The following is a 22,538-nucleotide window of genomic DNA, read 5'->3' as shown; positions in this document are numbered from 1 at the left end:
TATATTGTGGTATTTTCATACAGTTTTATTTTCAGTGCAGCGTATTTGCATGACAGTGACGACAGTTCCCCCTCATTTTGATCCAAACTATATATTTTATTTCATTTATTTATTTATTTTATTTTGTGGTATTTTCTTACGTTTCATTACAGCATGTTTGCTTGACAGTGATCATGTTTTTTCCTTCACAGCTTCATTATTCACTTACCCTCCTTTGATCCAAACTTTATTTATTTTTATTTTTTTTTATAAATTATTAAACACTTGTTGTTATGATATTACGTTTCATTATGAAATGAAATGAAATCAAATACACTTTATTGCAAATTACAAACAAATATTATCACTTATTTTACACATTGATTTTATTTTTTATATTTATTATATTATGTTATATATTTATTATATTTTCATATTATATCTTACATAGAACTTTTGAATAATAATAATAATGTCATTATGGCAACAATAAGTATATAATAATAATTACTACTACTACTGTTTTAAATGATATTATAAGAATCTGCTGTATTTATTTGCTTGTTTGGGTTGGACTTTAACCAGTCACAAGTCTGTAAGAATGTAACGAGGATTTTTGGTGTTTTTCTGACTTTAATGGTGCTATTTTGTCCTTCCTGTCTCGTGCTCACTATGACCTGTCATCATATAGAGATGCGCTGCATGCATGTGATTGCAGTTAGTCAGGAGTCTGTTGCTCCGTCTCTCTCACACACACACACACACACACACACACACGGCCCATTCGTCACAGCGAGTCTTTGAGATCCAGATCCAAATATAGTAAACTGGAGATGAGCCGGACGGAGAGAGATATCAGTCTTTTCCTCTGCCACTGCTCAAATAATGAGTTCTCATCTGCTGTTGTTTCAGAGCGTCGTCCGCTGTCTTTGGCATCCCAAGCTGAATCAGATCATGGTGGGGACGGGGAACGGCCTGGCGAAGGTCTACTACGACCCGGTCAAGAGTCAGAGGTGCAGTTGCTTTGCTGTCCGTCTCAGTCCCGCTTCACACTCTTCTCTGTTTTTGCGTCTGTGTTTGTTCAGTAATGATTTCAGCCGGGTTTGGACTGATTGAACGGACCGACCGAAGACAAAACTACTCCATTAGTGTCGACTGAGAGCAGAATCACATGTCTGCACATTTACAACAAAGTCACGTCCAAAACAAAACGTGCTTGTGCTTTCACACTATATACATATATCAAATGTAACACGTATATGAAATTAATAATATTAAATAATTTTTTTTAATATATTTTAATATATTTTCCAGTAGTTTCTGATGATTATTTTTTACTCACGAATAGCTGTTGCTTGACATAACTAGAATATATATTTATATTTATAATAATGTATTATAAAAATATATTTATAATATAAATTTCCATTACTTTTAAAGATGTTTATTAATTTCCATAAATGTTCCAGGTTTTCCAAGATCCAGAGAATTATATGAAATAAATATAATTATAATCACATTATTATAGTTTTAATTATTTTTCTTCTTAAACTAGGGGTGATTATATATTAAAGTAATTAAATAAATATAAAACATGCAGTCATAATTAAAATACTTAATTCAGCTTTCCATTAGTTCATGATTGTTTTATTATTATTATTATTATTTACTCAAATAGCAATTTATACCTGAAATTATACGGAAAATATTTTAGAACTTGTCATGTCTACAATATTTATATTTTTTATAGAAATTACCATGACATTTTAAGATGTTTATTCATTTCCATGACTTTTCCAGGTTTTTATGTTTTTAACTAAAACTAGGAGTGCTAATGTAATTAATTGATATAATAATTCTACAATTCAGATTTCCTGTTCATTTTTTTAAGATTGTCAGGATGTTTTAGAACGTTTCTAAATTTCCATCACTTTTCCAGACTTTTAAAACTGCCTCATATATTCAGGTTTTCCAAGACAGAGAGAATTCAGGGGGTTTTTAATTTAAAAAAAAACAGTTGTTTAGGGAATTAATTAAAATAAGAAATATTGTGGCAGTTGATGTCTTTAGTTGTTTAGCTTATTTTAAGCATATTTAGTCTTATTTTAGAAGCTAATATCCTATTTCCTGTGTTGTTTGTTGTTCAGAGGTGCGATGTTGTGTGTGGTCAAGAGCAAGAGGAAGGAGAAACACGCCGAGACGCTGACACAAGATTACATCATCACCCGTGAGTGTGACCTGCTCAATACATTTCCATATATATCCTCATATACTCACAAAAGAGACGCTAAAGACATTTATGATGTTTCTATTTCTAATAAATGCTGTTCTTCTGAACTTTCTATTCATCTGTGAATCCTGAAAAATAAAATGTATCACGGTTTCCACAAAAATATTGAGCAGCACAGCTGTGTTCAACATTGATAATAATCAGAAATGTTTGTTGATCAGTAAATCAGTATATTATTATGATTTCTGAAGATCATGTGACACTGAAGACTGGAGTAATGATGCTGGAAATACAGCTGCAGATCACAGAAATACATTACAGTTTAACACATATTCACATAGAAAACAGCTGTTTTTATTTTTAATAATATTTCCAAAATTTGACTATATTGATATTTTGATCAAACAAATGCAGTCTTGTTGAACAGAAGAGACTTATTTTTTGTTGTTGTTGTCACTGACCATGTGACTTTCTGTATAGACAGATTTCATTTTAATTTTTAATTATTATATAATTATGGGAAGTATAGTATTAATAATATAATATATTTATTTTAAATTAATATATATATTTTATGTAAATGATTTATAATTTTATATATTTTTTTATATTATTATTTAATTATGGCAAATATAATAATAATATTATAATATATTACAATATATACACGTGAGTGAATGAGTGTAGGAGAGTGTGTGTGTGTGTGTGTGTGTGTGTGTGTGTGTGTGTGTGAGAGAGTGAATGAGTGTGAGTGTGAGCGAGCATGTGTGAGTGTGTATGTATCAGTGTGTGTGTGTGTGTGTGTGTTTGCACGGAGTGAGTGCTTTCCATCGGATTGTGTCTCACCCGAGGGCCATGATGCCATTAGCGAGACTCACTCAGCAGCCACGCGTTTGTCACGAGAGCGTCAGTCCTGCCGAACCCCAGGAAATAGCGATGGAAAATTGAGGTGACGTGAATCCGGATGATGGACCACTGAGGTCTGTGTGTCACCGCTAACCTTTTTGCTTAATGTAGCGTGAGAGGAATCAGCACAACTCCTGAATGGAAAATCGCTCGCTCTTTCCTCGTGACCCCGGAGTCAAACACACACACACACACACACATACACACACTCACACACACATCACAGACTCACTTTATTTGGGTTGTGTGTGGTGACTGTGAAATGTGAGCACTTTAATCAAGAGTAAATACGAGCACGTTGCTGTGAGGAGCGTAGTACTCTGTGTTTGAGCTTGATTGTGGTGTGTTTCTCGCAGCTCACGCTCTGCCCATGTTTCGTGAGGCCCGGCAGCGCAGCACCAGGAAGCAGCTGGAGAAGGACCGACTGGACCCGGTCAGATCCCACAAACCCGAGCCGCCCATGTCCGGACCAGGTGACGCTTCTAAAGCACCGCAGACACAAATCCCTCATTCTTTCTGTTACATATACATGTGTTGACAATCAACATTTTTTTTTTTCATAATTAGGGCCCATATTTTGCGTGCAGTTTGGTCCTGCACAATGTTTCCACTGTTAAACAATCTGGCATCCCTTACATTTGTGACATCTAGGAAGTGACATTGAATCCTACAGGAATGAAAGGCTCAAAAAAAATTTAATATATGTTTATCAATAACTACAAAACAACATTACTCCAGTTTAGTGAATTCTGGGATATTAAAATATCTGTCTGTCTGTCTGTCTGTATATCTATCTGTCTATGTGTCTGTCTGTCTTATACTATATTACTATATTATATATATATATATATATATATATATATGTGTGTGTGTGTGTATATATATTTTACATTAATAATAATACATTAGTATTTTTATATTCACTTTATATATTAATTTATAAGTCAATTAATTTATTTATATGTAGTATTTTTTTTTATTAATATAAACAATAAATATGAATACATATTTATATTTAAATATAATATAATTATAAACTGTATCTTAGTTTCCACAAATATAAAATATGCTACATTAATATTAATTAATCAAAGAATTTGTTCATTTATACACAGTATTTATATAAAAAAAAAAATATACATAATAAATATTAATATATATTTATAATATTTAAGTATGATTATGAATATACAGGTACATCTAAAAAAAATGAGAATATCGTGAAAAAGTACATTTTTTCTTGTAACTTATTTCAAAAAGTGAAACTTTCATATATTTTAGATTCATAACATGTAAAGTAAAACATTTCAAAAGTTATTTTGTTTTAATTTTGATGATTAGAGCTTACAGCTGATGAAAGTCAAAAATCAGTATCTCAAACTATTAGAATATTTATATTTGAGTTTCAATTAACCCAAACCCATCCCACCCCTTGGTAGATTTAAAAACAATAATAAAAATATATAAATGAATATTAATAGATAAATAACAATACAATAATTTTTATAAAAGACAACATTAAAAGCTGAATGCCATGAATTTACAGTTTTCACGTTAGTATACGAGAAATAGAGTTCCATCGAGATGATGTCCAACAAATACACCGTCCAGGTTCATCTGTCCATTCTGTGAGGAGGATTCCAGCGGTTGACCAGCAATTGTTTTGCTGCTGTGAGAGCAGCTAACAGTAAAGATCTTGGCTGGACGGGCAAGGTGAAGTCCCAAAAGTCATTCATGAAAAAATGGCACAGAGTCAAACATATCTCAGTACCCAACAAATATGATAGGTCCTGTGAGAGCTCAAAAAGGTGAGAGAGAGGGGCACTCCCTAAAACTCCTTGAGAACAGAGATTACACTTGGGAGAAGACGACAGATTCATATAAAAGCGTTTCATTGGAGTCAAGTAAACCCTATGCAGCAATTTCCAATGAATCATTTGGTGATTAGGGTCTTTAGAAGACAATTTAAACATACCCCATACCTGATCGGAAAATAAAACATGCACATCCTCATTAAGATCCTTAGCCCAAGGAGTAATAGATAAAGGTTTGTATGAATGCTCAAGAAGAAAGAGATAGAAGACTGAAGCAGAGGAGGGAGATTCCTCAGAAGGAAGGATTAGCTCAAAGAGTGAACAGGCAGAGAGCTCCAAGGCACCCCATACACCCGTAGCGCCGATCTAATGCACAAATACATAAAAAAGGAGGTGCCTGGCAGATTATATTGAGTTTTGAGATTCTGGAAGGATTTTAAGCCACTATCATCATAGATATCTCCCAGAGTGCTTACTTTATTATGAGTCCATTGCAGACAATGAAATGGAGTTCTGCCTGACAAAAGGTTATTATTGTGGAAAATAGTTGTGAACGTCTTTCAACATCCCTCCATGTGGAGAGGAGATGGGTTACAATGGGACCAAACTGAGATTTACACTGCCTAAGCAGAACTCCCGAAAAAAACAAGATGCTTCAGTTTATACGGATAAACAATAGATTCCTCAATTACTCTCCAAGACACAGAAGCATCAGCACAAAGGCTTGAGCATACAGTCTAAAATTAGGGAAAGAAAGACCTCCATGTAATCTACATCGTTGTAAGGTAGTCAGTTTAATACGAGGACGTTTCCATCCCATATATACCATGAAACACACGCATCTAGTTGTTCCAGTAGCCAACCGGTGGAGCGAGAGGAATCATGGAAGAAAAGACATTAATACGTGGGAGAACATTAATTTTAATCTGATATACGGGCCTGAAAAGAAGTAGGAAAACAAGACCAATTTTCCAAATCTGAGGATACTTTGGCTAGAATACCATTTTAGTTTTTTGAGACGATTTCCTGCAGGGAAGGAGAAACATCTATCCCCAAGTACTTAAGGTATTGAACCAATGGAATAGATATAGAAAGGGACATGGAATCAAATTTAGAATTGAGGGGAAGTAAACATGACTTACTCCAATTAATTTTAGACCCAGAGAGAGATCAAAATGGTCAAATAAATTCAACACACGGGGAATAGAATGTGACGGCTTCTCCAAAAACAATAAGATATCATCAGCAAACAGAAATATGATGATGAGTATTCCGTATATTTATGGGAGAAATAGTTTCAGATTGTCGGACCGCTTGAGCTAAGGGTTCCAAGGATAGGGCAAATAACAGAGGAGACAGCGGGCAACCCTGACGAGTACCTCGATGTATAAAGAATGGGTTAGAGCGAACAGCACCTGAGAGAACAGTGCCTGCTGGATTGGCATACAGAACCTTTATCATATTTATGAAACTCCATCCCAGACCCAGATGCTGTAGAACCGCCCAGAAATAGTTCCATTCTAGCTGAAGCTTTCATCGCATCCAGAGATAATACTGCGCAAGGAGAGGACAAACTATTCTTTGAATTAATAATATGATATAACCTGCGTAAGTTATCCGAAGCTGAGCGAGATCTAATGAATCCTGTTTGGCCATGATGAACGAGCCTATTCATAAATTTCTCTAGACGACGAGATAGTACTTTAGCATATAATTTAACATCAGTCCCTATCAAAGAAAGTGGCCGGTAACTAGAACAGGAAGTCGGATCTTTATCTTTGTTTAATAAGAGAGATAAAACAGCTATATTAATAGATGGGTGAAATGAGCCTTGAGCAACTGAAAAATGTATCATATCTAACATGAGGGGGCCTAAATCCAACCAAAAGTAGTATACAATTAGATTGGAATGCCATCTATTCCTGGGATTTCTCCTTGTTCATAGATCAAACTGCTGACTCCAGCTCCTGAAGAGAGATCGGTTCAGCCAGGTATTCTGAATCTGAATCTGACAGCCTAGGTAAATCAAGATTAGACAGAAAAGATGCAAAAGAGTCAGGGTCACCATCAGCGGAAGAAGTATAGAGGTTAGAGTAAAAAGAGTGAAAGGCAATATTAATGTCTTTTGGGTCTGTCATAATGAGCCCCGATTGGGATTTCACTGCTGAAATATTAGCAAACTTTTCATTGTTGCGTAATCTTAGGGCTAAAAGGTGGCTTGGTCTACTCCCTTGAAAATAATAATTCTGTCTGGATCTTTGGGTCAGGAATTCTGCCCTGGATCTCAGTAATATATTGAGTTTGGACCTAACCGCCATGATACACTGAGTTTATTGTCTGAGAAACAAAGCTGATTATCTCTAGTCAGATTCTGGAGCTGTGATTCCAGTTCAACTATCTTTTTGTGTCGGTTTGTCTGAAGGAAAGGGGCATATTAAATTGAGTTATTCCTTATAAACCCTTTAACTGCATTCCACAGTATTCGAGGATCATCCACTGAACCTTGGTTAATTTCAATAAACAGCAAATTTATTTCTGAATTGACTGCAAAAGTTTTCATCCTGTAACAATTTAGGGTTAAACCGCCATCAAGTGGCACGAGATGACCAAGAGATCAAAGATAATCTGCACAAATTTCCATCATGATCTGACAGAGATAAGGAACAGATATCAGCATCACGAACAGCTGAAGATAAAGAAGTAGAAATTGAAATATAGTCAATTCACGAATAGGATTTGTGAGTAGCAGAAAAGAAAGTGAAAGACTTAGCAGAAGGGTTTAATAAACGCCAACTGTCCACCAACGAGGATGAGGTTACACATTGCCAAAGTTTGTCAGAACACAAAGCTTGAGAGTGATTCCTTTGGTCCAGATCTATCTAGGATATGCAACATTACAGAATTCATATCTGCACCCAATACAATTTCAAAATCTGAAAACTTCAAGAGATAGGTTGACAAAACAGAGAAAAAAGTAGGGTCAGGAGTACCAGGGGCATAAACCGAGAGAAATACAATATTCCTGTTCTAGAATAGTAACTCTAAAATAGTAATTGTTACGTCTCTGATGTAAATTTAGTCTAGGATTTGAAAGAGGTAACATTAAGATGACATATTAAAGAAATAAGCCAGGGAAATAGATGGCAATGGAACACGTGACACAAATTACACCTCAAGAAAAGTTTATTGTTCCCAAGAAATCAGTAGTTAAACAAGACAAAGGAAAAGAAGGGAAGTTAAAGTGGCGCTTAAATCATAAAATAAAAATAATAAAAGAATCCCACATACTGTACTAACTAATTCCCAAATCCCCTAAACTATTAAAGTAAAGGTATAAAAGAAAAAGTCTTCAACGCAAAAGCGTCATAAACTACAGTAAATATACAAAGCAAAACATACAGGAAAAGCACACACTAATAAACTAATGTGTCTAATACATCAAAGATCTCTACGTGCGGGTATATAGATCACGTGACTTACTAAACTCTTCCACTCCTTCCTCGTCTTCCAAACCAGCGGCAAGCTGACAAAAAACTAGCCATTAACAACAGAGGTTGTGACTAAAACATTAACAAGATCATTACCAAACCCATTAAAGCTCTGAAACTCTGCCAACTAAAGTGAGCCAAACTATTTAAAGTCCTCCGCACCAGTATTAGGACACCCTTGGTTTTAGTATATGAAGATGAGTGAGATACCACTTCATAAAACTTATTATTACACCTGCGTATATACTCCTCTTTCAAATGGGATTCTTGAACTAACACTATATCAATTCTTCTTCTCAATAAATCCAGAAAACCTGTATGTTTGTGAGGGCCATTTAGGCCATTAATATTACAACTCAGAATATTAAGGTCGGTCATAGGTATCAAACAGAATTACTGCATAATAAGACAAAATACAAGTGAAAATAAAACCAGTTGAGTCTACCATTAAACCACCCCCACCCTCCCCGTTACCATTCAAAAAAACATAAACACATTCTCATGAACTATGGCAGATCAAACCAAGAACAAGCCTTGATCTGCCAGCACCTCTTAATATGGTCCGTGGAGTCAACAGAAACCTGCACATTACTGAAGCACCAACATCTGGCCCCATGGTCACATACTGACTAGGTAGTATTTCTATTTTTTTTAAAAAGAGAAGAGAGATAAAGAATACAACTAAAACAACTAAAATATTATAATCAGTTAGCGATACTGTATGCACAATGAACTATGAATTAAGAAGTGAACATTAAAGTGAACAGCGAAAGACACAGTCACCTAAGCATTTAGAGCATCTCTTCTCCGATTAGACAGCAAATGTCCAGCTGGAGTTCAGAGTTGGTGGATGAATATGATCTGAGAACATCTCTTGCTTCTTCTGGGGAGTGTAGCATTTTAGGTTCACCTTGATTGAGAATGACCTTCAGCGTTGCAGGATAAAGGAGAAAATTCTGGATGCCAGCGTCTCTCATCTCCTTCCTAATTGGCGCAAATGCACTTCTTTTTTTTGCGGTAACCAGAGAAAAATCTGTAAAGAAAGACAGCGTTGCTCCGTCGGAAGCTTTCACCGGGGCGTGAAGTCTCGCGGCCTGAAGAATGAGCTCCCTGTTCGTGTACCGCAGCGGTTTAAAGATGAAAACCCGTGGTTTAGCGCGATCTGAGGAGAGCCTTGTGTACATGCGATGCGCTCGCTCCACTTCAATCTCTTCGCCCGCCAGAGACGGGAGCCACGTCGGTAGCGATCTTTTCAAAAAGCCCATAGAGTCGTCCTTTTCAGAACCTTCAGGCAATCCAACCAGATGCAGATCGCTGCGCCTATTGTGATCCTGTAAGTCCACAACCTGTTGCTCGAGCGCGGCTATGCGCCTATCGTGATCTGCGACAACTTTTTGTTCTCTCATCTCCCTTGTAAGAAGATCCAGTTTAGAGCATAGTTACTGAACAACTGACATGTGAGAAGCGAACTCATTCCGCATCGCCGGCAACTCGGTTCTTAGAATGTCCTCAAAGTGTGTAACAGTGTTCGCCATCATGTCCATCATATCGCTCGCGGTCGGTGGCTTGGATTTCTTCTTAATCAGAGACAACTCCTGCTGTTTACGACTGTATGCCATCAGGTAAAGCACCACCAATGAATAAAACTTAAAACAAAATGAAAAAAAATCAGCAAAAAGAGGCCAAACGTACGGAGCTCTGCTCGAGTGTGACTAGGTTCATGAGCACATCATGTGACTCCTCCCATATTTGTTTGATTGTAGTTATTGCTGAATAGTGTTGAACTTTCTTCTCCTGCGTCATATTCTTCATGTGATTAGTTTGAGCTGCGCCCTCTACTGTACAGACCTGAATCTATATTTCCTTCAGTCTGAGGTGGATTCACTTCACTTTTGGTGTGAAAGGGCTTTTACATTTGTACAAGAAGAACTTTTTATATTAAAAACAAACAAGCAAGCCCTGCCCAGATTTAAACAGTAACTCAAAAGTAACAACGTGTTACTTTCCAAAAAAAAAAGTAACTAAGTAACATAATTAGTTACTTTTTTATGGAGTAACGCATTACTTTTAACAGTAAGGCTCCCGAACACTGCCTGTGAGTGCTGGGGGTGTGATTATCTGTGATTCTGCTCTGATCTCTGCTTCTGTCCCGGGGCAGGTCGAGGCGGTCGTGTGGCGGCTCACGGCGGGACACTGTCCTCCTTCATCGTCAAAAACATCGCCCTGGACAAAACTGATGACAGCAACCCGCGAGAGGCCATCCTGCGTCACGCCAAAGAAGCGGCTGAGAACCCGTACTGGGTCGCCCCGGCCTATGAACAGTAAGACAGAGACCCGGCTGCGTTTCCCAGAACTAGATGCTTTTGGGACACGCAGACTGACAGATCCACTAGTGCTGTTCCCTTCTGGGAGTATAGAAAAAATATCCATTTCATTTGTATATATATTTTTTTTTTTCTTTTTTTTTTTTTATATATATTTTTTATAGCTACAATATATATATTTTTAAATGTCCTTTTCAGATGTTATTTTTAACACTAACTTTTTAAGTATCATGTTCAGTTTAGTTTTAGCATTTGCATTTAAGTTTTTGTTTATTTATTGTTTATTGTAATATATAAAAGTATTTCCATAATTTTTACAAACAAAATAAGAGTGTTTTTAACTTAATATTGACAATGTATTTCACATTTAACTTTTAATATGAAAAAATACATCATTTTAATCATACTTAAAAGTTTGTAAAATCAGAATCACGTTTATTGCCAAGTACAGTACATGCACGAGGAATGTGTCTTGGTAAATCGGTGCTTGACAAGACAACAGAAAATCAAAAATAAATCATAAAAACAATGCGGTAACAATCAATTTAGGAAGATAAAATTTAAATATAAAATACAAAATAAACATTTTAAACATTAAAAAGCATTTTCTCTACATTTGTGCAGAATATGTAAAGTGGGGCAGTACATTTCTGAACATTGTGCAAGATGTGCAGTGAGGAGCCAGTGCCACTGATTACAGTCCGAGGTGTGTTTCTTATTGTAAAGTGTGATGTCCGTGTCCCTGATGGGTCCTGGGTATTGTTAATAAGGACAGTTAGGGATGGAAAGAAACTATTTTTGTGGCGTGAGGTCCTGGTCCTGATGGACCGCAGTCTTCTGCCAGACGGGAGTGCTTCAAAAAGTGGAAGGTTGCATCCGATTATCTTCTCAGCAGAGCAAATAACACGTTTCAGTCGGCCTTTGTCCTTAGCAGTGGCAGCAGCAGACCAGATGGTAATGGAGGAAGTGAGAATGGACTCAATGAAGGAAGTGTAGAAATGAACCATCATTGTCTTTGGCAAGTTAAACTTCTTCAACCGCCTCAGAAAGTACATCCTCTGCTGTGCTTTTTTAATTAGAGAGCTGATGTTGAGCTCCCACTTGAGGTCTTGGGTGATGATGGTGCCCAGGAACGGACAGAGTCCACAGTTTCCACTGGAGAATTACACAAGATAATGGGTTCTTCCTGAAGTCATCTCCACAGTTTTTACAGCGTTGAGCTCCAGGTTGTGCACCAGGTCACCAGATGGTCAATCTCACACCTATAGGCAGACTCATCCCCATCAGAGATGAGCCCAATGAGGGTGGTGTCATCCGCAAACTTCAGTAGTTTGACCGTCTCGTGACAGGAGGTGCAGCTGTTGGTGTATCGAGAGGAGAAAGAACACAGCCTTGACGGAAGCCAGTACTGATGGTTCGGGGGTCAGAAACATGTTTACCCATTCTCACATGCTGCTTCCTGTCAGACAGGAAGTCTATGATGCACCTACAGGTGGAATCAGGCGCATTCAGCTGGGAGAGCTTGTCCTGTAGCAGAGCCGGTGTGATTGTATTGAACACAGAGCTGAAGTCCACAAACAGGATCCTGGCGTACGTTCCTGAGGAGTCCAGGTGCAGAGAGAGCTATGTTAACTGCGTCATCTACAGACCTGTTGGCTCTGTAGGCAAACTGCAGGGGGTCCAGGAGAGGGTCTGTGATGGATTTGAGGTGGGACAATACAAGACGCTCGAAGGACTTCATTGCTACAGATGTCAGGTGACAGGCCTGTAGTCACTTAGACCTGTGATCCTGGGTTTTTTAGGGACGGGGATGATGCTGGAGGTCTTGAAGCAGGCTGGCACATGGCATATCTCCAAAGAGGTCTTAAAGATATCTGTGAGCCGGGTCCAGCTGCTTTCCGAGGATTCGGTCTCTTGAAGACTCTGTTTACATCTCTTTCCTGGATGGAATAAAAATACATTTTAAATTCTTTTAAAAAATTGCTTTAAAGTTTTTGATTTATAAAATTTGGTTTATAATAATTTTTTCACTTCTTTATAATATTCCAAATACAGAAACAAGCATTTTCATAATTTCCATTATTCTTTACAAAGAAACACACTAAAATATGCTTAAAAAATAAATATATCATACATGTGACCCTGGAGCACAAAACCAGTCTTAAGCGTACATTTTTTGAAATTGAGATTTATGCATCATCTGAAGCTGAATAAATAATCTTTCCATTGATGTATGGTTTGTTATGATGGACATTATGTGTCTGAGATACAACTATTAGAAAATCTGGAATCTGAGGGAGCAAAAAAATCTAAATATTGAGAAAATCTCCTTTAAAGTTGTTCAAATGAAGTTCTTAGCAATGCATATTACTAATCAGAAATGAAGTTTTGATATATTTATGGTAGGAAATGTACTAAATATCTTCATGGAACATGATCTTAATATCCTAATGATTTTTGTCATAAAAGAGAAATGTATAATTTTGATCCATACAATGTATTGTTGGCTATTGCTACAAATATACATGTGTTACTCATGACTGCTTTTGTTGCTCCAGGGACACATATTTTCATAATTCATTCGTTCATCAATACAGTTTGAATAGAATTTGAACTATTTTTATTGGTTTATTTTCAGTATTGAATAGAATTGATTCGTTACAATCCACATTTGTCAACATTAGCTGAATGGAGTTCAGACTGGTGCCTGATGGGATTGCTTTTATGTGCAGAATGCATGCGATGCTGCTGTATGATGTGGTCTGGCAGGTGCACGGGTTCGGCTGGAGATCAGGTACAGGTGAGACAGGTGTGAAGACTGAAGCTCACCTGACACCTGTGTGTCACACCTCAGCTCACAGATGCGTTCATGTTCTCCGGTTACAGACAAATAACAAACACACTGACCCGAACAGCACTGCAGCACCTACAGATGCCTGGATGGCATTGCATTACGGGACAAAATACAAAAGCATGGTAGCACACCTGCATGTATGATTTGCATCAAATACAAAGACTTTCACACATTTGTAAGTGTCTGAATATTATCATGTCTAGTAAAATCAACAAATCATTCCTCATCTTGTGCTTTTGGGGTTTTCCAGTACAATGCAGATTATCATATCATCCACAGTCGTTGCCAAAAATGCAATTTATTTGTACTTTCTTCATACTGTAGATGGATTGCATACATTTCTTTTTTTTTAAATTTATGTATTATATAAATAACTGCATATATATTTTTGCGTTTAATTTATTGCTGTTTTTAATGTAACATTTATTGGTAGAAAAAGACAAAATCATCAAGCTTTCAAATAAGACATCCACAATCATTGGCAAAAATACAATTCAATACATAATTTATTTTTATTTAATATTTTCTTTATTTTGGTAAAAGTCAAAATCCTCCAGGTTAAGTTCTAAACGTTAAATCACTCCTTATCTTAGACTCTGTAATATGCAGATTATCATCAGATAAAACATCCACAGTCGTTGCCAAAAATACAATCTTTTTGTTATGATTTTCTTCATACTCCAGTGATGGATTGCATCCTGATTCCATATTAGTTTTTTTGAAATACTAAAATAAGATCTGAGTGAAGGACGCTGCTGTCGTGAGACGACTGATTCCATGAAAGGCTTTCTGGGCTGGAATCTGAATGCAGATGGAAATCCCAGCTTTATGTTGTGTTTATGTAGTAAAAGCGAGCGGCTGTATTTACATTCTGGCCGTGTGCGGGAGCGTGTGGTCCTCAAATATGCTGGCCGATAAGAAGCGGTCAGGTTTTTATCTGCTCATCTCTTCTGTTGGATGTTTATCTGGAGAATAACACTTGGATCTGTTTCAGTGGTGGTCTGTTGGGTCCAGAAACAAACCCTGTGTGTGACGAGAACAGAGTTCTGTGCTACTGTTTAGATCAGTGCTGAGGCCTGAATCCTGCCTGCATTACACCACCATTATATCTGGACATATATCAGTGACCATATTGGTATCGGCCGTAATTATGTTTTTTTTATTTATTTTTTAAAAACTGTTGCATTTGACCCGGTGAACCAAAATTATTTAATTTAATTACATTTTGTAAATATATCGGTGATCATATTAATATCAGCCATAATTAGGACTGTTTTAATTATCAATATCAGTCTAATTCTGAATTTGTATTTTGTTGTCCATGTTTGCTTAAAAAGGGGGGGGGGGGTAATAAAAAAACTGTTGCATGTGATGCTGAAAATGAGACTAATTTAGTTTTTTTAGAAGATTACTGTCATTATTTTCTTTTCAACATTTTCTTTTTTTCTATTTTCTTTTATTATTATTTTCTAAGAATTATTTCTGGAAATATATTGGTATCAGTCATAATTAGTACTGTTTTATTTATTGCCGTTTTGTTTTGCATATTTTATTTTATTATTTCATAACAGAAGAATTAGATTTGGAGATATATCAGATATATATTGGCATTGCCTGTAGTTATGACTGTTTTAATGATCAGTTTTAGTCTGATTCAAGATTTTTTTGTTTTCCAGTTTTATTTATTTATCCATCTATCCCCAAAATGTGCTTTTAATTTCTGTTAATTTCAGCAATGGATTGCATTTCAGTTGATTAGTCAGTGTCGGTTTAAAATATTATTAGTTAATTATAGTACATGGAAAAACAAACATTCTCAAAATGATTCGCAAACAAAATGCCCAACACTTTTAAATTTATGATTGAATTTATAAAGCCATTTGATAAAAATGTATAAAACCTGTTTATAATTTGCAGAAATATTAAACGAATATTTTTAGAAGATTGTTTTAAAAACATTAAAGATGCTATTGATGAAATGGAAACTCTTCAGACAGAAGGCAGTAAAGTGATGCTGTTTGGCGTCTCAGGTGTGTGTTCGTGTAACTGGATCTTCATCATTAGAGGAGAGCAGTAATGAACACAGAGCTAATGATCCTGTTACTCTCGTGCCGTGTCTGAACACACACACACACACACACACACACACACACACACTACACACTGACACTGGAGACGCTGAGGTGTGAATCGAGGTCAGCGCTGTAGTCTTTGTATTTCTGCTTCATTCGTCCTCTTACAGGTGTCAGACCAATCAGAGAGCAGACACTTCACGTCTCAGATTCATCTCTGAGCTGAATTTAAACAGCAATTTCTTTTTTTTGTTTTGTTATTTTGCCATTTTTATTAGTTTTAGTTTTTTTAATATGTCTGTATATTTTTTGTTCTATATATTTTTAGGTTAAACTATTTTTTGAAGTGAAACAAAAATCAAACTATTAAAAACATTTTTTTTGTTAATGAAATAAAGCTGAAATAAAATATAAATATTAGATGAAAAACCAAACAAAAATGAGAAATGTTGCCTTGACAAGTGACTGAAATAACGTTGAGTTTACAAACTGGAAAGTAAAAAAAAAAAAAAAATTAAAAATAAATTAATGTGTCGGTGTGTGTGTGCGTGCGTGCATGTGTTTATTTGTGTGTGTGTCAGTGTGTGTGTGCATTTATTTATGTGTGAGTGTGTGTGTGTGCGTGCGTGTGTTTGTGTGTGTGTGGATGTCCTTCTGTGACTCACAGCAGATGTTGTATTTTAATCAGTGATCTGACTGAAAGTAGGGAACTGGATTAATCTCCCATCATCCTCTCTGTCAGAGGGCCGCAGATCCTGAGATCTGAACGTGTCTCACGACGTGTTTCTCTCTGACAGAACGCAGCCGGAGCCGCTGTTTGCTGAGGAGGAGGAAGAGGAGGTCGACGAAGATCAGCCCGAATGGAAGAAGCGCAAGATCTGAGGAGATTTCCTCGTCCGTTCGGACAGATTCTCCCGCACACTTTCCAAACCTCGTGAAAACGGACAGTGCTAAGTCTGAATCTGAGCAGAAAATACAGTGTGTTGTAGTAAAACTGGTCTTTTTTTTTTTGTTAAATGTCATTTACAGCTCATACAGATGATTTATTATTGTCTGATTTAATATTTTGACTGATTCTTTAGTATTTTTGTCTGCTAGATTATAAATAAACCTGTTGTGTGGCCTGTTTCTCGTACAAATACTCTCTGTCTGTCTTTTTTTTGGTATTGTGGGTTGAAAAGCAGAGTTGGATATTTATTATGTTTTGCTCGGAGCTGAATGACAGTAGACGTACGTATCGGTGTGTCAGATCACATGTTTGCGTGACGCTCTTGCGTGTAAACATACGGGACGTCACGCTATCACAACACATTCCTTTCCATTGAATGCTCCCCGAACGACTCCTCGACTTCCCCCGAGTCACGGCGCTCTATAAATATTTATTTGAAAAAAATCTTTAGATACTTCGTTTGTTATTAAAGCTCGAGCTCTTCAGGATCTCATTGTGTCTGAGAGAAGATTTGTTTTCTGTTGGTTGAATATTTAGTGTGATTTAATATTCTTTTTTTCTTTTCCATTAACAATCTTTTTTTTTCTTTCTTTTTTTCCGTCATTAGCAATCAAGATGTTTGTTGGTGAATCTCATGAAACATATCTCATATCCATGTCATATTTCACTGCATGAAAAACTAATAAATTAAATAAATATTATACTGTGTGTGTATATATATATATATGCATACAGTATATATATCTTGATTTTTATATGAATTTTGACCTATTAATACAAACCCGATTCCAAAAAAGTTGGGACACTGTACAAATTGTGAATAAAAACAGAATGCAATGATGTGGAAGTTTCAAATTTCAATATTTTATTCAGAATACAATATAGATGACATATCAAATGTTTAAACTGAGAAAATGTATCATTTTAAGGGAAAAATAAGTTTATTTTAAATTTCATGGCATCAACACATCTCAAAAAAGTTGGGACAAGGCCATGTTTACCACTGTGTGGCATCCCCTCTTCTTTTTATACCAGTCTGCAAACGTCTGGGGACTGAGGAGACAAGTTGCTCAAGTTTAGGAATAGGAATGTTGTCCCATTCTTGTCTAATACAGGCTTCTAGTTGCTCAACTGTCTTCGGTCTTCTTTGTCGCATCTTCCTCTTTATGATGCGCCAAATGTTTTCTATGGGTGAAAGATCTGGACTGCAGGCTGGCCATTTCAGTACCCGGATCCTCCTTCTACGCAGCCATGATGTTGTAATTGATGCAGTATGTGGTCTGGCATTGTCATGTTGGAAAATGCAAGGTCTTCCCTGAAAGAGACAACGTCTGGATGGGAGCATATGTTGTTCTAGAACATGGATATACCTTTCAGCATTGATGGTGCCTTTCCAGATGTGTAATCTGCCCATGCCACACGCACTCATGCAACCCCATACCATCAGAGATGCAGGCTTCTGAACGGAGCGCTGATAACAACTTGGGTTGTCCTTGTCCTCTTTAGTCCGGATGACATGGCGTCCCAATTTTCCAAAAAGAACTTCAAATTTTGAATCGTCTGACCACAGAACAGTTTTCCACTTTGCCACAGTCCATTTTAAATAAGCCTTGGCCCAGAGAAAACGCCTGCGCTTCTGGATCATGTTTAGATATGGCTTCTTTTTTGACCTATAGAGTTTTAGCCGGCAACGGCGAATGGCACGGTGGATTGTGTTCACCGACAATGTTTTCTGGAAGTATTCCTGAGCCCATGTTGTGATTTCCATTACAGTAGCATTGCTGTATGTGATGCAGTGCCGTCTAAGGGCCCGAAGATCACGGGCATCCAGTATGGTTTTCCGGCCTTGACCCTTACGCACAGAGATTGTTCCAGATTCTCTGAATCTTTGGATGATATTATGCACTGTAGATGATGATAACTTCAAACTCTTTGCAATTTTTCTCTGAGAAACTCCTTTCTGATATTGCTCCACTATTTTTCGCCGCAGCATTGGGGGAATTGGTGATCCTCTTGCCATCTTGACTTCTGAGAGACACTGCCACTCTGAGAGGCTCTTTTTATACCCAATCATGTTGCCAATTGACCTAATAAGTTGCAAATTGGTCCTCCAGCTGTTCCTTATATGTACATTTAACTTTTCCGGCCTCTTATTGCTACTTGTCCTAACTTTTTTGGAATGTGTAGCTCTCATGAAATCCAAAATGAGCCAATATTTGGCATGACATTTCAAAATGTCTCACTTTCAACATTTGATATGTTATCTATATTCTATTGTGAATAAAATATAAGTTTATGAGATTTGTAAATTATTGCATTCCTTTTTTATTCGTAATTTGTACAGTGTCCCAACTTTTTTGAAATCGGGTTTGTATATCATATTAGTACTTGTTTTAATAGCTCATTTAAATTAAATAATTTGTCATATGAATAAAAAGAAAAAAAAAAAAAATATATATATATATATAGGTTAAACAATTTTTTTATGAAACTAAAAACAAACTATTAAAACTGAGCTCAAACTATTAAAAAGATTTTTTTCTTGTTAATGAAATAAAGCTGAAATAAAATATAAATATTAGATAAAAAACCAAACAAAAATGAGAAATGTTGCCTTGACAAGTGACTGAAATAAGTTTGAGTTTACAAACTGGAAAGTAAAAAAACCTAAATAGTAATATTAAAAAACCTGACAAAAGCACATAGCGAAATTACAAAAATGTAAATAAAATAAAAAATACAAACTGAAATTATAAAGATAAAAACAAATTCAAAATATGAATAAAAACTATAATAGCGTATAAATAATTAAATATAAATAAACACTGCTTTCAAGTAATTTTTAATGGCTTCAAGTTGTTAACAATAATGCTTTACTTTCATTTTGTCATTATTTGTGTAAAAGTGTTTTAGATTATATTTGAAATGAGTGATAATCGGGTTACATGATATTTGGATAGCTTTTTTTTTATTAAAATAATTTGTGTGTGTGACAAATAATTTGTCATCATTATTTATATTAATAAAACAAATATATATATAAAAAATATATATATATATGCATATCGTGATTTTATGAATTTTGACTTATTAATATATCATATTAGTACTTGTTTTACTGTCATTAATATTTCATTTAAATAATTTGTCATCATTATTTATATGAATTTGAAAAAAATACACATTTATACATTTTGTTTAATTTTTATTTTGTTCACAAATGTGTGGGCACATAAGTATTATTTAAATAAATATAAATAATTAGTGATGATAAATTATCTAAATCAGCAATTTAATTAAAGTACAATAAGTACTTCCATAATGCATCAATACTTTGCAGTTAAAATAAAAAATCATTACAATAACGAGGAATATATATACATACACACACAGTATATATGTCATTTTTATATATATTTTTTATATTTATTTACTTATGTTTATATTTTTTTATATATTATTTATAATTTTTTAACATTTCATTTATTTATTTTTTGGTGGTGAATTTTTTTATATTTTTCTATGAGATTCATGATTATAGTCTGAAAAACAAAAAATAATGCAAAAGAAAAGCGCACCAGACATGAATAATTAGGCCACATTATTAATGCTGATGCAGCTTAGGCTTTTTAAAGCAGGTGCATAATCGAAATGCTCCGATTGTAAACATCTACTTTTAGATGGGTTGCATAAGTGCACATCAATAACGTCGGTGGATGAAGATGATGCCACCGCTGAAGAACGAGCTGCAGTAGATGTGGATTATGTGTCTCCGCTCATTACAACCGAATGGAATGTACCCTCTGGCTAACCTACAGGACGCTTTTGCTTTTTAAAACACGAGACGAGATCTTGAAACACTATCGTTTCTCAGAGAGCCACTAATGCATTTGAGTTTTCCTCTGCTTCAAGCCTCTTGTGTCCGGAGTCTGTCCTGCAGGGACAAACAAACGTGTCCAGGGATTTACCCACATTTCTGCCGTGTTATTGGATAGCGCTCGGAATAATAATCCTCTGGATATCTGCAGCTGCGGAACCCTCAAAAGCACATCATCTGCTGATCAGAAAAGCGTGGTGAAGAGTGAAGTATCCCAGCTTCCCCAGCGCCGCGGCCTAATCCAGGGGCCTATTCTGAGTGCTGATGTCAACAAACGCCCCAGTGTCCGATACGGGCCGGGGAATGCAGGAATGCCGGAGCAGGTGATGTCACCGAGTGCTTTGGTTCGAGGCGGCGCCTGTCAGTGGATCGTATATCTGGGGCTTGTTGTCACGTTGTTTTCAGAATCAGAGGCTCACTGTGACTCTGGAGGGTTAACGCATAGCTTCGAGTCACATGACCGTGTCCTGATGCTTGTATGTGATTATCACGATATTGAAATTTACTTGCAAAAAAGTGGTTATAACACTTTTGCACAGACTTTTACATTAACTGTTCCCTCCTGGTGGAATGAACTCAATCTGAGCAGCTGAGTCCTTAACCATCTTCAAGAATCGGCTAAAAACACATCTCTTCCATCTTTATTTGACCCTCGAACTCTAGCACACTCTATTATAATTCTATTCTTTAAAAGATAAATAAATACAATACCTATCCACTTTTAGACTTGCACTCTATTCATTTACTGCTTGTTTTCGTAAAAAGAACAAAAACTTACTAGCTTTTCTAATCGTTTTGTATTCTATTGATTTGTTTTCTTCTTATTTATTATACAGTTAACAAAAGCAAAAAAGGCATCTAACACTAGCCTGCTCTATTCTTTTTCTATTCTATCTTTCTTTTTTATTTATTATATAATTAAAAAACAATCCTTGCTAGTGCAGTGTGTTAATCTAACTGAGACGTGTCACAGCACTTGTGTATCATTCCTCTTTTGTTGGTTTTGATTGCTTCCTCATTGGTAAGTCACTTTGGATCAAAGCATCTGCTAAAGGACTAAATGTAAATGTAATGCAGGTTTATGACAAAAGGAACTGAACATTTAAACACAACAAAGCAATACACACAAAAAATGTATAAAGTACAACAATTAACAGATTAAAGTGCAAAAGAATTATAAACGCTCTATAATAAGATCTCATTAGTTAACCTTAACTAGTGCATTAACACTAACAATGAGCAATTACATTTGCTACAGACGTTATTCATCTTTGTTTAAAAATAAAACTCTTAGTTCATGTTAGCTGGGGAGAGTTCATTAAATAATACACTTTTGATTTTAACAACATGTTATTAAATATTGTGTTTGGTCTCGTTCTGTCTCGCGTATCTTGTCAGTGTCTGCGCTTGCTTGGCCATTTGTTGTGGAAAAATAAGGAAAGTGTGTCCAGCTAAGTTCAAGTAGTATTTTGTTAGATGGGTATAAAAAAGCTTAGTTTACTGCAGCAGCCGTCGTGTGAAGACCGAAGAGTGTGAAGACCATCGACTCCACCGGGCTGGGACACCAGCAAAGGATAGAAGTATCACTTTTGATTTCTCCTCTTTTCTGCTACTTGTTTCACTTCTGTTTCAGTTTTTATAACCATTTCTTACTGTGTGTAAGTTGTTGTTTTTAGCATAATTTTACAGGTAGCATCTTTCATTGTTGAATTGTACTACCTACTGTTTTAATGGGAAGTAGCACAAATCAACAGAACACCGACCGGCTCGAAGACCTGGAGGGCAAAAACATCCATAGAACTGCAGCACAAGCCTGTCAGCTTTCCATGTTTCCAAGCTGCAAATATTCAAATCACCTCTCAAATGAATAAAACAAAGGTATGTGAAGAAAATGCAAGTTTTGGCCATTTGCAATTCATATTATATGCACCCACAGCAATATTTCAATCATTAAACAGCGTTGACAAAACGTGAAAAACACTTATTAAATGAATATGAAATGAATAAAGTCAGTACACACCTTATTGATTATCCTTACTTTATAG

At 35.9% G+C, this 22,538-nt stretch overlaps 1 protein-coding gene across 2 annotated transcripts in view; it reads left to right on the top strand.

Annotated features, from left to right (window-relative positions):
- wdr70 (WD repeat domain 70) overlaps window positions 1-17,457 on the top strand; it is an 86,708-nt gene extending 69,251 nt beyond the window's left edge. For both annotated transcript variants that reach the window (XM_079408217.1, XM_079408218.1), the window contains exons 14-18: window positions 892-992; window positions 2,127-2,206; window positions 3,472-3,588; window positions 10,576-10,738; window positions 16,465-17,457. In XM_079408217.1, the coding sequence (XP_079264343.1) occupies window positions 892-992; window positions 2,127-2,206; window positions 3,472-3,588; window positions 10,576-10,738; window positions 16,465-16,549 (546 nt within the window). In that variant the 3' untranslated portion in view covers window positions 16,550-17,457. The remainder of the gene's footprint in view (window positions 1-891; window positions 993-2,126; window positions 2,207-3,471; window positions 3,589-10,575; window positions 10,739-16,464) is intronic.
- Window positions 17,458-22,538: the final 5,081 nt, after the last annotated feature.

The sequence above is a fragment of the Barbus barbus genome (genome assembly GCF_936440315.1).
Source record: "Barbus barbus genome assembly, chromosome: 45".
Taxonomy (NCBI): Eukaryota; Metazoa; Chordata; class Actinopteri; order Cypriniformes; family Cyprinidae; genus Barbus; species Barbus barbus.
Note: the sequence above shows the minus strand (reverse complement) of the source record. Positions and strands in the feature narration are given on the sequence as shown.